Source organism: Vulpes vulpes, unplaced genomic scaffold, assembly GCF_048418805.1.
Source record: "Vulpes vulpes isolate BD-2025 unplaced genomic scaffold, VulVul3 u000000630, whole genome shotgun sequence".
Classification (NCBI taxonomy): Eukaryota; Metazoa; Chordata; class Mammalia; order Carnivora; family Canidae; genus Vulpes; species Vulpes vulpes.
The window spans coordinates 354,008-370,136 of record NW_027325744.1 but is presented as its reverse complement, the minus strand read 5'-3'; the positions used below and the strand labels follow the sequence as shown (position 1 = coordinate 370,136).

Sequence of the window (16,129 nt, the reverse complement as noted above, 5' to 3'; positions counted from 1 at the left end):
ATTTGGAAGGACAGAAAAACAGGAGACCTCATTTACCCAGGAAAACACCCCTTTTGAGGTTCTTATGTTCCTGAGGTTCCAAGCATCTCCCTGTGTCATTTCACTCCATTTGGTAGAAGGTTCTTGCTCATCATTTAATGTCCAAGTTACCTACTGAGGGGAACTGGGTGGCTCATTCAGGGAAGCATCTGACTCTTGATTTCAGCTCAGCACATTCTCTCAGGAGCCTGAGATCCGGCCCCTCTTGGGATTCCTCACTGGTCATGAAACCTTCCTAGGATTCTCTGCCTCCCTCTCCCCCAGCCCATTCATATCCAAATTGGCCTTCCCTCAATCAAAAACTATATTAAAAATAATAAACATGAACTGCAATAAAATTTTTTTAATGAAAATAAATAAATATTGGCTCAATGACTGATTCTTCCAGTTGTTTACCACCTGCTTGTCTGCCGACTTTGTCTTGTTTTCACTTTCATTCACCTTTTGCCTTCATTCTTTAAAGCTATCTTTCCTGAACATAACGTCCTAGGCTCAGAGGTGTTTTCCTTCTATACTTGTGTCACCATTGCAGTGTCTTCTGACCTGTTTTCTGAGAAGTCACGGGCCTTGGAATTTGTATTCTGTTAGGTTGAATGTGTCCTTTTCCTCTGCTTTCAAGGTTTTTCTTCCTCTTTGCCAGCAGATTGGTTACAATGTGTCCGGAGGAGGGTTTTCAGAGCTTTGTAGATCTGAGTCACAGATTTGTGAAATTTTTAGCCATTTTGTCCCCATACCTTCTACACCAGCTGCTTTCCTACAGAAACTCCATGCTGTGGAACTTAGCACTTTTGATGTATCCTAGGCATGCATGTTTAAGTTCCTATCAATTTTTGTTCAGTCTTTTCGCACTCCTCTCATGATAGTACGATTTCTCTTGTTCTGTTTTTTTTTTTTTTCTCTTGTTCTGTTTACACATCCACTGTCTGCTTTGTTTCTTCATCGGATTGCTGAGCCTATCCAGTGAATTTTCATCCTGGATAGTGCGTGTCAAGTTTTAAAATTTCCACTTGGTCTTCTGAGAGCAAGATGTCCACAGCTCTTTCTATGGTTATGAGTTTCCCAGTGTCTACAATCAAAAACCTTAGGTGAAAAATGTTTATGGATCTCTGTGGATACAAAACTGGACCAAACTACTTCACGCTTGAGGAAAAATCAAAATACAACCAGCAAAGGAGTCGATTGAAAGCAACCAGGAAATTCATTCCTTTAGTTGATTCAAGAAAACTTATTCCAGGGGCACAGGTTTGGTTCATTCAGGTATGTGACTGCCTCCTGGTTTCATCTGAGTTCATGACCTCAGGTCATCAGATTATCCTAGGTTGGACTCCATGCTTAGGATGGAGCCTGCTTAGTATTCTCTCTCCCTTTTCCTCTACTGCTCTCCCCCTTACACTTTCTCTTTTGCTCTCTTTAAAAAAAAAAAAAAAAAGAATCATTCTTTTACTGTGCTCAGGACACCACACTAAAGACAAAAATACAAACCTATATTATTTACATTTTATATGTGAAATTCATAATTTAAATGGTCAGTCAGTAGTTTATGTCAAAATAGTAAAACTGCTTTTACCACTCAAATTTGGTCAAATTAAAAGGTAGGGGTTGTGAAGCAAACATTTGGACACTAGTCTGTGTACAGTATTAACAACATAAAATCACTGATTATGTTTTAATAAGGAGACCTTATTATTGAGATTAGGATTAGACTGGTGTCATAAAGCAGCATATAATATAAAAATTTCCGTATCGCCCTATCCCTTGGCACATATTTTCCACAATCATACATGCCTGCATTAGTGTGGAATTTTTATCACAAAGAACAAACCAGTGTAGAGATATTATTATCATTGAAGTTGACCACATATATTAAGGACTGCTCTGTGTTATGCATCTGACTGTTTTGACAAATACATAATATTATGTATCCAAGGACCCTGGGATCATGATATGAGCCCAAAGTAGATGCCCAACTAAAGGAATGAGCCTGGTGCCCACATTACTACTGTTTTTTTTTTAATTGAAATCAAGATGGTACACAAGGTTACATTAGTCTCAGGTGTACCACATATGGATTCGATACTTGTATAGGGTAATACTGTGCTCACAAGTGTAGATACCATGTGTCCCCATAGAGCACTATTACAATTCCACTGATCATATTCCCTATGCTGTACGTTTGATCTCCGTGATCTTTTTTAATGCATAACGGGAAGCCTGTCCCTCCTACTCTGCTTCACAGCTATGGCTATTGGTAAATGGTATACTTTGAGTATTTAAACCTCTCCCGGATGGAATATTTTCACCAAACTGATTACTGGTACACCTGGGTGGCTCAGTGGTTGAGCGTCTGCCTTTGGCTCAGGTTATGGTCCCGTGGGCCTGGGATCGAGTTCTGCATCGGGTTCCCCACATGGAGCCTGATTCACCCTCTGCCTATGTCTCTGCCTCGGTATCTCTCATGAATACATAAACCTTTAAAAAAAAAAAAACTGTGAGTGAATAAATACAATAGAGCACTAGACTAAATAGAACAAAAGAGAATAACTGTCTAGCATTGAATCAAACCTACCAAGAAAAGGGGTAAAATCAGGTTGAAAAACTTACAAAAGAGAGGACAGCATATGTGGACCTACAGAGACAGAAATGATTTTGCCAGATGTCCAGAAGGTGGGAGTTTTTAGTTGGGTTTCACAACAAGCTGCATGAGTGATGGGAAGTCATCATTGGAATCGATGTGCAGATCAGTTCTATTTGTGCACTGATTATGTCAGGCTACTTGAAGTTGCCATTGACTTTTTGGGGAAGATTTTATTTATTTCAGAGAGAGAGAGAGAGTGCGAGCATAAGCAAGGGAGAAAGGCAGAGGGAAAGGGAGAAGCACATTCTGGGCTGAACAAGGCCCCAAGGAGGGGATGGATTGCAGGACACTGGGGCCTTGGCCTGAGCTGAAGGTTTTCCTCATCCACCAAGGAGGATGGACCCCAGACCCTCATATGATACTTATTAATCACTCTCTACAATAGTCTTGCCCTGTACCCATATAAACAGTGATCGCTCAGTAATTCCTGAGCACCACATCCAATGAATGCATTGACAGTTATTTTGTGTCCTCCTAAATCTTGCCAAGTGTGTGGTGCAGGAGTTTTTCCACAAAAAAGTCAGTGAATGAGTTTCCAACTTCTATGGAATGCTCACCCATTTTCCTGAATTAGAAATGGTCCTTTTTTCCTCTTTTTGGAGCGAATTCAGATATGACAAGGAACAGTGTATTTTTTAGGAGTAAGGACCATTTTTGTGGGTTTTGGAGGGGATGTTTTAAACAGTGTAGTAAGGGACCTTTCTCTCACATGCAGTTTTTCCTCAAGAATTTCGTGTGGCTCCTTCAGTAAACGAGAGATCCATCCCCCAGGAATAGCTCCTGCTTTTTCATGGGTGCAACCTGTGCTTCCTTTGGAGGCCTATCGTTTTACTACTGTTGCTCATGTGGTGTTGAATACTCACTAGGAGAACCAATGACAAAGGACACACATGACCTGACCCTCATGGTTTACTCTTTTGTGTAAGTGCAGACGTCTCAGAAACCAGCGAAAGTGGTATGTATTCTTGAACCACTCTCTTGCAGAAAAAAAAAAATCTAAATAGTACGGCAGATGCAGCAACCTGCTGTTCTCTTCTGGACAGCCACCCGATTCGATGTTCCTGAGGCTTGGGGGTGTGAGACAGGCAGCTTTCCCAGGTGAGAAAACATGCCTACATTTCTACAATACTAGGAGCTGGTGTGTTCACTGTTTGGTATGGTTGTAAGTGCATGACTCTTAGGGTGGAGTGACTTGTTTAAACCTATGAGTGTGACAGAGTTGTGTGTGCATGTGTGTGACACAGAGAGAGAATTGTGAGTGAGAGAGAGAGAGAGAGAGAGAGAGAATGAGAGACAGCTATGGACACAGAAATACAGAGAAAGGGGGAAGGAGAGAGAAAGAATAAGAGAGTTTTCCCAGGACATTGTCCCACTGACACTGCACCATGGCTTCTCTCATCATTCTCCAAAATAAAGAAAATCCTAACACACCATATTTTCCAGCCCTAACCCCGTGAGTGGCCCGACAGTGGTAGCTCAGCCCATGCTTAGTTACCAAATGCCATCATGTTCACTAGCCTTCGTTCATACTGATCAACAGTCCCCATTAGCCTTTTATTTTCTTCACGAAATTATTTATGTATTTGAGAGAGAGAGAGAGCAGAAGAGGCAAGAGGGGCAGAGGGAGAGAAAGAAACACACCCTTTGCTGAGCAGGGAGCCCCACATCAGGCTCCATTTCAGGTCCCAGACACCCTGACCTGAACCAAAGGCAGACTTAGCTGACTGAGCAACTCAGGCACCACTACCTGAATTATTCTTGAGCAGCATGACCCATGTGCTGATGGGTACTCTGTGTCCTTCTAGAAGCACTTTATGGTCCCTTCATCATGAGACTATTCCAGAACATCAGAGGAGAAGTGCAAGTTAATGCTGTCAAGGTGAGCTCAGTATCTTTGAGGAACGAATGTTGCTTTCTCGGTTGCTTTCCACACAAATTCTGATGAACATCAGACAGCGTCCATTTGAGATGAAATACATAATCTTCCTGGTGGCAAGGGTGCTGAGTGCTTGCCTCTTGGCATGCATTAGCTTATCTGAGAGGATGTTTACCACTGGCGACACCAAAGCTGCTTATAAAGACAGTGATGGGGTACTTTCCCTCATCAATGGTGTCTCCTGCTTGGCTGGGGAATGTTGTAGTCACCATCCTGAATGGACTGGAGAGACACATCCTTCAGGACAAACAACTTCCTTCAGGTATCCTTTCACTTCCTTTGGGCACCATGGTCTCTAACATGATGTTCCATCTGGTTTCCTAAAGTCATTCAGAGAAGTAAAGATCAGTTTTTACTAGGTAATAACATCTATCGAATAAAAACAATAGAAGATTTATTTTTGTTAAAGTTGAGCTATAGATTAATGTCCAAATATTAGCTTTACTCTAAGAATCATTAACCATAATCACATTTGAGTTGTAGGGTGCCAGTGGTATCAGTCACTTAATTGTACGCCCTGGGGTCAGGACCTAATCCCATGGTCGGGGTTCAGCTACATGTTGGGGTCCCTCCACATGGGGAGCCTACTCCTCCTCCTAACCCTCAGCCCGCTCACGTTTTCTCCCTCTATCCCTTTCTCTTTCTCTCCCTCAATTTAATAAATTGATTGGTTAATTATCTAATTAAATCTTGAAAAATTAACTTAACTTGATTGGAAAAAACATTTTTACTATTCTGGCCACCAAGTGATGCCTCACCTTCTAAATTAAAATATTCACACAGAACAGTAGGAATATGGCTTAGAACTTTTGACCTATGAATGGGACACAAGCAAACTAGAATAATGATTTTTTAAAATTTTTTTTACGCATAGGATATCCTGAAAATGCACTACCATAAAGAAAGACAGGACCATAATAGAGTCATGCAAAATGAAATAAATACAAAGGAAACTAATTAAATAATCAGGTAATTACAAGTTCCAGACAGACAGGGAAATGACTTTCCATTTCATTCATGAGTTGAAAACGATGCTGCTGGAATAGTAACTCCTCTCCTGCTGTCAGTGGAGCTAAACCCAAAATTGCAGAACTCACTCATAAACATACATGGAAATGGAAACGGAGCCCTTACAGGGACCACAACACACTGGTACATCATGTGCAAAGGGCTTTTTTTTTTTTTAAAAGATTTATTTATTTATGATAGACCTACAGAGAGAGAGAGAGAGAGAGAGAGAGAGAGAGGCAGAGACACAGGAGGAGGGAGAAGCAAGCTCCATGCCTGGAGCCCAACGTGGGACTCCATCCTGATACTCCAGGATCACGCCCTGGGCCAAACGCAGGGGCCAAACAGCTGAGCCACCCAGGGACCCGCAGAAAGGGCTTTAAAACAAAAAGAAGACAACAGGGGGAAGAAGGCCAGAGAGTAGAGTCCTCAACTCACCTGATCCGCCAAGGATCCCTTCTAACAAGGTAGAAGGTGAAGGTGGATACAAAGAAAGAAAGAAGGGGGGGGGGGGCAGGGCTTCTAACAAGGCAAGACAGGAAGGGGGAAAGGGAAAGGAAGGAAGAAGCCTGGGGCAGGTGGGGGGGTGGGGAGCTGCAGGCCAGAGGAGATGGCTCCAGCCTGGCGGGAAAGCCTGGGCGCCCCTAGAGCCCAGCCCCGGAGAGGAGGGGCGTCGGGCTGAACCCCAGGAGGGGCGGCGGAGTCCCCAGGCTCCCGGGGTCACTAGCAGACGAGGCACGGCCGGGGCAGAGCGCCCCAGGCCCGCGGGCCCAGCTCGGGACAGCGCTGGAGCCGCAGGCGGCGGGGCCTCGGGGAGAAGCAGGGGGGCAGGCGGGGGCTCCGGGCAGGCGGGGCGCTGCACCTGCTGCCGTCGGGCGCCCGCCGCGGCCCCGGGAGCGCGGTGCAGGCAGCACAGGCCCCGGAGCCCAGGGCCCGGGGGACACGGCCGAGGTCCTGCCTCCCCCCGGGGCGGGTGGAGGCTTCACAACTGCAGAATTAAGATCTCATCAGGCTGAAGTTAAAAATCAATTAAATGAGGTGCAATCCAAATTGGGGGTCCTAATGGCAAGGCATAAGGTGCTGGAAGAAAGAATGAGCAACACAGAAGACTCCTTGATGGCAAGGAAGGAAGCTGAGGAAAACAGAGAAAAACAATGAAAGGACCACGAGGAAAGGTTAAGGGAAATACATGACAGCTTCAGAAGGAAGAATTACGTATCACTGGGGTTCCAGAGAGCACCCAGAAGGACAGAGGGCCAGAAAGCATATTTAAACAAATCCAAGCTGAGAGCTTCCCTAATTCAGGAGGGGAATAGGCACTCAGACCCAGGAGATAGAGTGGTCCTCCCCCCAAATCAATAAAAACCGTTCAACACCTCAACACTTAATAGTGAAACTTGCAAATTCTATAGAAAAAGAGAAAATCTGTAAAGTAGATAGAGGCAGCAGATTCTTAACGAATATGGGGAGAATTGTTACATTAATAGCAGACCTCTCCTCAGAGACCTGGGAGGCCAGAAAGGGCTGGCGGGATTGATTCAGGGTCCTAGATGAGAAGAACATGCAGGCAAGAAAACTCTATCCAGCAAGGCTCTCATTCAGAATAGAAGGAGAGATAAAGAGCTTCCAAGATAGGCAGAAACTGCAAGAATATGTGACCACCAAACCAGCTCTGCAAGAAATATTAAGGAGTATCATAGGAAAATTAACATGCTTCCAGAAAATTTGTTCAGGTTTAAGTGAGCAGTTGAGATAGAAATGATTTATATATGCTGTGATTTAGTCTATGGGTTTATTTGAAAATTAGTCACCATGCAGTCTGTTTTTATAGTGTATGCATAATGATTGTACTATATAGGAAGGATGACGTGGTGTTACATTATCCCTAATAGGAACAACGCTTTTAACTGTTAAAGAGTAATCTTGCTTTCCTCAGGAGGGGGGAAAAACACCCCAACTCTATACAGCTTCAGACATTCTGTACAATCCCTTAGAGGATGGGGCTTCTGCACACACTTTTGGTCAAAGAAGAGACTAAGGGCACATCTTTTGAAAACATTCTAATGAAATGACTCATAAACCCATTCCACCTATAACTGTAATTTAACTCAAATACTAATAACCAGAGCTTGGCTCAGCAGGGATTCCCTAGAGCCAGGTATAAAGCCTTGTGAAGGAAGCCGAGATATGCCACCCCAAAATATATATTTATATATGTTTTTGGGAAGAGGAATCCAGAAACAAATCTTAGTGTTAATGTCTTCCCATAAATTTACCTTTCCAGTTTGCCGCCCTTGATAGCCTAAAACTGCTTTTCTTTAGGCTATCATTTTTTCTACAAATGTATTATTGTTCTTTGCTGAAGATGCTATAAAGCTCACAGTTTTAAGCTGCTGCTTTGAGTTCCTCTTTGTTTTTTATTTCTTCGGTGTGATGTGCACTGCAAACCTTTATAAATTTTTTCTTTTGATGATATCCTCTTGGTAATGAGTCCCCCCCGAAAACCCAAGATGGGAAGATATGGAGTTTAGCCTCCCGCCACATCAGAACTCGTTCTAGTTGTATTCTCATGGAAGAACGCAGGCAAAAATGAACTCTGCTTAGTTGGCAATTAGCCTGGGGCAGGCCATCCAAAGGTTGCAGTTGCCTACATGAGATTGTGAACTTACTGCATCAGCTACACTGGTGGACTTTCTCCTAACACTGAACACTGGAATCCTCAAATTTAAACTCCAAAATATCAAAGGTCATTCTTTCGTGCAGAAAAGGATTCTGCACATCAACAACCAGGCATGTGACACTAACAATAAGACTGAAGAAAAAGAAATTACAGTCAATCCGATTTATAATTGTACCCAAAAGCATAACATACCTAGGAATAAACCTAACCAAAGACGTAAAGGATCTGTAGCCTAAAAACTAGATAACAAAAAAAAAAAAAAAAAAAAAAACTAGAGAACACATTGAAAGAAACTCAAGAAGGCACAAAGAGGCAGAAAAATATTCAGTGATCATGGGTTGGAAGAATTAATATTGTGAAAAGGTCGGTGCTACACAGGGCCATATACACATTTAATGCAATCCCTATGAAAATACCACAGACTTTCTTCAGAGAGTGGGAACAAACCATCTTTAGATTTCTCTGGAAATGGAAAAGACCCCAATTAGCCAGGGAACGATTAAAAACGAAGACCACAGCTGGGGGCAACACAAGGCCCGATTTCAGGTTGTACTACAAACCCAAGGCCGAAAAGACAGTGTGGTAGTGGCACAAAAACAGACCCATGAATCAATGGAACCGAATAGCGAATCCAGAAGTGGACCCTCAACTTTATGGTCAACTAATATTCGAGAAACCAGGACAGACTATCCCGGGAAAAAAGAGAGTCTCCTCAAAAAATGGAGCTGGGAACATTGGACATCCACATGCAGAAGAAGGAAGCTAGACCATTCTCTGACACCACACACAGGGAAAAACTCAAAAAGGATGAACGATCTAAATGTGAGACAAGAATCCATCCAAATCCGAGAGGTGAACAGAGGCAACACCGTTTTTCAACTTGGCCACAGCAACATCCCGCAAGATACGTCCGCCAAGGCAAGAGAAACAAAAGCAACAAGGAATTATTGGGACTTCAGCCAGATCGAAAGCTCCTGCGCAGCAAAAGAAACAGTCCACAAAAGTAAAAGACAACCTGCAGAACGGGAGAAGATACTTGCAAACGACCGCTCAAAGGGCTGGTGTCCAAGGTCTATAAAGAACATACTCAACTCAAGAGCAGAGAAACAAACAATCCGATCGTGAAACGGGCAAAAGACCCAAACAGAAATCTCACAGGGGAAGACAGAGACATGGCCAACAAGCACATGAGAACATGGCCCGCAAGCTGACCATCAGGGAACTACAGATCCACATCCCCATGAAATACCACCTCACACCGGCAGGAATGGGGAAAAGTCACAAGACAGGAAACAACAAATGTTGGAGAGGACGCGGACAAAGGGGAACCCTCTTGCACTGTAGGTGGGAATGTGAACTGGTGCAGCCACTCCGGAAAACTGTGTGGAGGTTCCCCAAAGAGTTAAGAACAGATCTTCCCTCCGGCCCAGCAATTGCACTGCTGGGATATACCCCAAAGCTGCAGATGCGGTGAAACGCGGGGACACCTACACCCCGATGTTTATGGCAGCAAAGTCCACAATAGCCAAACTGTGGAAGGAGCCTCGGGGTCCATCGAGAGATGAATGGATAAAGAAGATGTGGTCCACGGCTACAACGGAATATTACTCAGCCGTGAGAAACGACAAATACCCACCATTTGCTCTGACGTGGACGCACCTAGAGGGACTTATGCTGAGTGAAATGAGTCCATCGGAAAAGGACAAACTTGATATGGTCTCATTCATTTGGGGAATATAAAAACTAGTGAAAGGCACTAAAGGGAATGGGGAAGATGAAGGAAAATATCAGTGAGGGTGACAAAACAGGACACACACCGAACTCTGGGAACTGAACAAGGGGTAGTGGAAGGGGAGGTGGGCGGGCGGTTGGGGCGACCGGGTGATGGCCACTGATGGGGGCACTTGGCGGGATGAGCACTGGGTGTTATGCTATATGCTGGCAAATAGAACTACAATAAAAAAATGTAAAAACAGAAAACATTTTGGTAATACTTAACACGGACTAGTATGTCCAAATGTTAGCTTCAAAACCCCTCCTATGAAATCGGACAAAATTAGAGTTCTCAATGCGATTTCACAATTTTGGCCACAAACTAATGACTGACCTTTCAAGTTAAGATGTGGACACATGAAACATAAAGAATACGGCTTAGGAGGTCTGTCTCTACGATGGCACCCCGAGCAAAACTGAATAATGATTCTGTTTTGCGTGTGTGGAGAGAGCAAAAGAGCAAGTGTAAGGAGGAGAGGGGCAGAGGGAAAGGAAGAGAGAATACGAAGCAGGCTCCATGCTGAATATGGGTGAATCTGATGACCTTGAGGTCATGACCAGAGCTGAAACCCCGGAGGCAGAGACTTAGCTGACAGAAACACCCAGGTGCCCCTAGGACAAGATTTCTTGAGGCTATTATTTAATGAATCAATTTTCATGTTACCCTCCGGCCTGTCGTCTGTTGGCTGAACTCTTCTGATACGGAGGATGGAAAACATTTTTGGCCATGCTCCAGGGCAGGTGTACCAAGGGTTTCTTCGAGATTCAGGTTCGGTTGTTATCACTCCAGCTCCTGGGAAATAAATGGACATAGAAAGAGCTGTTGACTGACAGGTTGTTGTTAGAAGAGCCTCGAAAATTAAGGAGTCAATCCCATTTACAACTGCACCCAAAAACATAAGCTACCCGGGAATAAACCTAACCAAAGAGGTAAAGGATCTGTACCCTAAACACCACAGAACGTTCCTGAAAGAAATCGAGGAAGGCATCAAGAGAAGGAAAAAGGTTCCATGCTCATGGAGAGGAAGAATTAATATTGTGAAAATGTCCATGCTACCCAGGGCAATTTATATATTTCACGCAATCCCTATCAAAATACTGGGGACTTTCTTCAGAGAGTTAGAACAAACCATCTTAAGATTCTAGTGTGGGGGATCCCTGGGTGGCGCAGCGGTTTAGCGGCTGCCTTTGGCCCAGGGCGCGATCCTGGAGGTCTGGGATCGAATCCCACGTCGGGCTCCCGGTGCATGGAGCCTGCTTGTCCCTCTGCCTATGTCTCTGCTCCATTCTCTCTCTCTGTGTGACTATCGTTAATAAATAAAAATAAAAAAAAATAAGATTCTAGTGTGGATACTGAAAAGACCCCAAAGAGCCAGGGGACTATTCAAAACGAAGGCCACAGCTGGGGGCATCACAAGGCCCGATTTCAGGTTGTACTACAAAGCCGTGGCCATCAAGACACTGTGGTAGTGGCACAAAAACAGACCCATAGATCAATGGAACTGAATAGCGAATCCAGAAGTCGACCCTCAACTTTATGGTCAACTCTATTCGAGAAAGCAGGAAAGACTATCCCTGGATAAAGACAGTCTCTTCAATAAAGGGTGCTGGGAACACTGGACATCCACATGCAGAAGACGGAAGCTAGATCATTCTCTGACACCACACACAGGGAAAAACTCAAAAAGGATGAAAGATCTAAATGTGAGACAAGAATCCATCCAAATCCGAAAGGCGAACAGAGGCAACACCGTTTTTCAACTTGGCCACAGCAACATCTCGCAAGATACGTCCGCCAAGGCAAGAGAAACAAAAGCAACGAGGAATTATTGGGACTTCAGCCAGATCGAAAGCTCCTGCGCAGCAAAAGAAACAGTCCACAAAAGTAAAAGACAACCTACAGAACGGGAGAAGATATTTGCAAACGACCGCTCAGACAAAGGGCTAGTGTCCAAGATCTCTAAAGAACATACTCAACTCAAGAGCAAAGAAACAAACAATCTGATCATGAAACGGGCAGAAGACCCGAACAGAAATCCCACAGGGGAAGACAGAGACACGGCCAACAAGCACATGAGAACATGGCCCGCATCACTGGCCATCAGGAAACTACAGATCCAAATCCCCATGAGATACCACTTCACACCGGCAGGAATGGGGAAAAGTCACGAGACAGGAAACAAGAAATGTTGGAGAGGACGCGGACAAAGGGGAACCCTCTTGCACTGTAGGTGGGAATGTGAACAGGTGCAGCCACTCCGGAAAACTGTGTGGAGGTTCCTCAAAGAGTTAAGAACAGATCTTCCCTCCAGCCCAGCAATGGCACTGCTGGGGATTCACCCCAAAGCTGAAGATGCGGTGAAATGCGGGGACACCTGCACCCCGAAGTTTATGGCAGCAATGTCCACAATAGCCAAACTGTGGAAGGAGCCTCGGGGTCCATCGAGAGATGAATGGATAAAGTTGATGTGGTCCACGGCTACAACGGAATATTACTCAGCCGTGAGAAACGACAAATACCCATTAGCTCCGACGTGGATGCACCTGGAGGGACTTATGCTGAGTGAAATAAGTCCATCGGAAAAGGACAAACTTGATATGGTCTCATTCATTTGGGGAATATAAAAACTAGTGAAAGGCAATAAAGGGAATGGGGAAAATGAAGGAAAATATCAGTGAGGGTGACAAAACAGGAGACACACCGAACTCTGGGAAGTGAACAAGGGGTAGTGGAAGGAGAGGTGGGCGGGCGGTTGGGGCGACTGGGTGATGGGCACTGATGGGCGCACTTGGCGGGATGAGCACTGGGTGTTATGCTATATGCTGGCAATTTGAGCTCCAATAAAAAAATGTAAAAACAGAAAACATTTTGCTAATACTTAACACGGACTAGTATGTCCAAATGTTACCTCACAACCCCTCCCATGAAATCTGACCAAATTAGAGTTCTCAATGCGATTTCACAATTTTGGCCACAAACTAATGACTGACCTTTCAAGTTAAGATGTGGACACATGAAACATAAAGAATACGGCTTAGGAGGTCTGTCTCTACGATGGCACCCCGAGCAAAACTGAATAATGATTCTGTTTTGCGTGTGTGGAGAGAGCAAAAGAGCAAGTGTAAGGAGGAGAGGGGCAGAGGGAAAGGAAGAGAGAATACGAAGCAGGCTCCATGCTGAATATGGGTGAATCTGATAACCTTGAGGTCATGACCGGAGCTGAAACCCAGGAGGCAGAGACTTAGCTGACAGAAACACCCAGGTGCCCCTAGGACAAGATTTCTTGAGGCTATTATTTAATGAATCAATTTTCATGTTACCCTCCGGCCTGTCGTCTGTTGGCTGAACTCTTCTGTTTCGGCGGATTGCAAAGAGCTTTCGCCGTGCTCCTGGGCAGATGTACCCAGGTTGTCTGCTATATTCAGGTTCGGTTGTTATCACAGCAGCTCCTGGTAAATAAATGGACATAGAAAGAGCTGTTGACTGACAGGTTGTTGTTAGAAGAGCCTCGAAAATTAAGGAGTCAATCCCATTTACAACTGCACCCAAAAGCATAAGCTACCCGGGAATAAACCTAACCAAAGAGGTAAAGGATCTGTACCCTAAACACCACAGAACGTTCCTGAAAGAAATCGAGGAAGGCATCAAGAGAAGGAAAAAGGTTCCATGCTCATGGAGAGGAAGAATTAATATTGTGAAAATGTCCATGCTACCCAGGGCAATTTACACATTTCACGCAATCCCTAACAAAATACCGGGGACTTTCTTCAGAGAGTTGGAACAAACCATCTTAAGATTCTAGTGTGGAACCGGAAAAGACCCCAAAGAGCCAGGGGACTATTCAAAACGAAGGCCACAGCTGGGGGCATCACGAGGCCCGATTCCAGGTTGTACTACAAAGCCGTGGCCATCGAGACAGTGTGGTAGTAGCACAAACACAGACCCATAGATCAATGGAACCGAGTAGCGCATCCAGAAGTGGACCCTCAACTTTATGGTCAACTAATATTCGCGAAAGCTGGAAAGACTATCCCTGGATAAAGACAGTGTCTTCCATAAAGGGTGCTGGGAACACTGGACATCCACATGCAGAAGAAGGAAGCTAGACCATTCTCTGACACGACACACAGGGAAAAACTCAAAAAGCATGAACGATCTAAATGTGAGACAAGAATCCATCCAAATCCGAGAGGCGAACAGAGGCAACACCGTTTTTCAACTTGGCCACAGCAACATCTCGCAAGATACGTCCGCCAAGGCAAGACAAACAAAAGCAACAAGGAATTATTGGGACTTCAGCCAGATCGAAAGCTCCTGCGCAGCAAACAACAGTCCACAAAAGTAAAAGACAACCTACAGAACGGGAGAAGATATTTGCAGACGACCGCTCAGTCAAAGGGCTAGTGTCCAAGATCTATAAAGAACATACTCAACTCAAGAGCAGAGAAACAAACAATCCGATCGTGAAACGGAAAAAGATCCAAACAGAAATCTCACAGGGGAAGACAGAGACACGGCCAACAAGCACATGAGAACATGCCCCGCAAGCTGACCATCAGGGAACTACAGATCCACACCCCCAGGTGATACCACCTCACACCTGCGGGAATGGGGAAAAGTCACGAGACAGGAAACAACAAATGTTGGAGAGGACGCGGACAAGGGGGAACCCTCTTGCACTGTAGGTGGGAATGTGAACAGGTGCAGCCACTCCGGAAAACTGTGTGGAGGTTCCTCAAAGAGTTAAGAACAGATCTTTCCTCCGGGCCAGCAATGGCACTGCTGGGGTTATACCCCAAAGCTAAAGATGCGGTGAAATGCGGGGACACCTGCACCCCGATGTTTATGGCAGCAATGTCCACAATAGCCAAACTGTGGAAGGAGTCTCGGAGTCCTTCGAGAGATGAATGGATAAAGAAGATGTGGTCCACGGCTACAACGGAATATAACTCAGCCGTGAGAAACGACAAATACCCACCATTAGCTCCGACGTGGATGCACCTGGAGGGACTTATGCTGAGTGAAATAAGTCCATCGGAAAAGGACAAACTTGATATGGTCTCATTCATTTGGGGAATATAAAAACTAGTGAAGGCAATAAAGGGAAAGGGGAAAATGAAGGAAAATATCAGTGAGGGTGACAAAACAGGAGACACACCGAACTCTGGGAACTGAACAAGGGGTAGTGGAAGGGGAGGTGGGCGGGCGGTTGGGGCGACTGGGTGATGGCCCCTGATGGGGGCACTTGGCGGGATGAGCACTAGGTGTTATGCTATATGCTGGCAAATTGAACTCCAATAAAAAAATGTAAAAACAGAAAACATTTTGCTAATACTTAACACGGACTAGTATGTCCAAATGTTACCTCACAACCCCTCCCATGAAATCGGACCAAATTAGAGTTCTCAATGCGATTTCACAATTTTGGCCACAAACTAATGACTGACCTTTCAAGTTAAGATGTGGACACATGAAACATAAAGAATACGGCTTAGGAGGTCTGTCTCTACGATGGCACCCCGAGCAAAACTGAATAATGATTCTGTTTTGCGTGTGTGGAGAGAGCAAAAGAGCAAGTGTAAGGAGGAGAGGGGCAGAGGGAAAGGAAGAGAGAATACGAAGCAGGCTCCATGCTGAATATGGGTGAATCTGATGACCTTGAGGTCATGACCAGAGCTGAAACCCCGGAGGCAGAGACTTAGCTGACAGAAACACCCAGGTGCCCCTAGGACAAGATTTCTTGAGGCTATTATTTAATGAATCAATTTTCATGTTACCCTCCGGCCTGTCGTCTGTTGGCTGAACTCTTCTGATACGGAGGATGGAAAACATTTTTGGCCATGCTCCAGGGCAGGTGTACCAAGGGTTTCTTCGAGATTCAGGTTCGGTTGTTATCACTCCAGCTCCTGGGAAATAAATGGACATAGAAAGAGCTGTTGACTGACAGGTTGTTGTTAGAAGAGCCTCGAAAATTAAGGAGTCAATCCCATTTACAACTGCACCCAAAAACATAAGCTACCCGGGAATAAACCTAACCAAAGAGGTAAAGGATCTGTA

General features: G+C 44.8%; 1 protein-coding gene across 2 annotated transcripts in view; it reads right to left on the bottom strand.

Moving 5' to 3' along the window:
- Positions 1 to 1,502: 1,502 nt before the first annotated feature.
- The window catches only part of LOC140596756 (uncharacterized), a 32,830-nt gene continuing 18,203 nt past the window's right edge, over positions 1,503 to 16,129 (bottom strand). For both annotated transcript variants that reach the window (XM_072745246.1, XM_072745245.1), the window contains 4 exons: positions 15,850 to 15,978; positions 13,393 to 13,521; positions 10,736 to 10,864; positions 1,503 to 4,930 (listed from right to left, as the gene is read on the bottom strand). In XM_072745246.1, the coding sequence (XP_072601347.1) occupies positions 4,881 to 4,930; positions 10,736 to 10,864; positions 13,393 to 13,521; positions 15,850 to 15,978 (437 nt within the window). In that variant the 3' untranslated portion in view covers positions 1,503 to 4,880. The remainder of the gene's footprint in view (positions 4,931 to 10,735; positions 10,865 to 13,392; positions 13,522 to 15,849; positions 15,979 to 16,129) is intronic.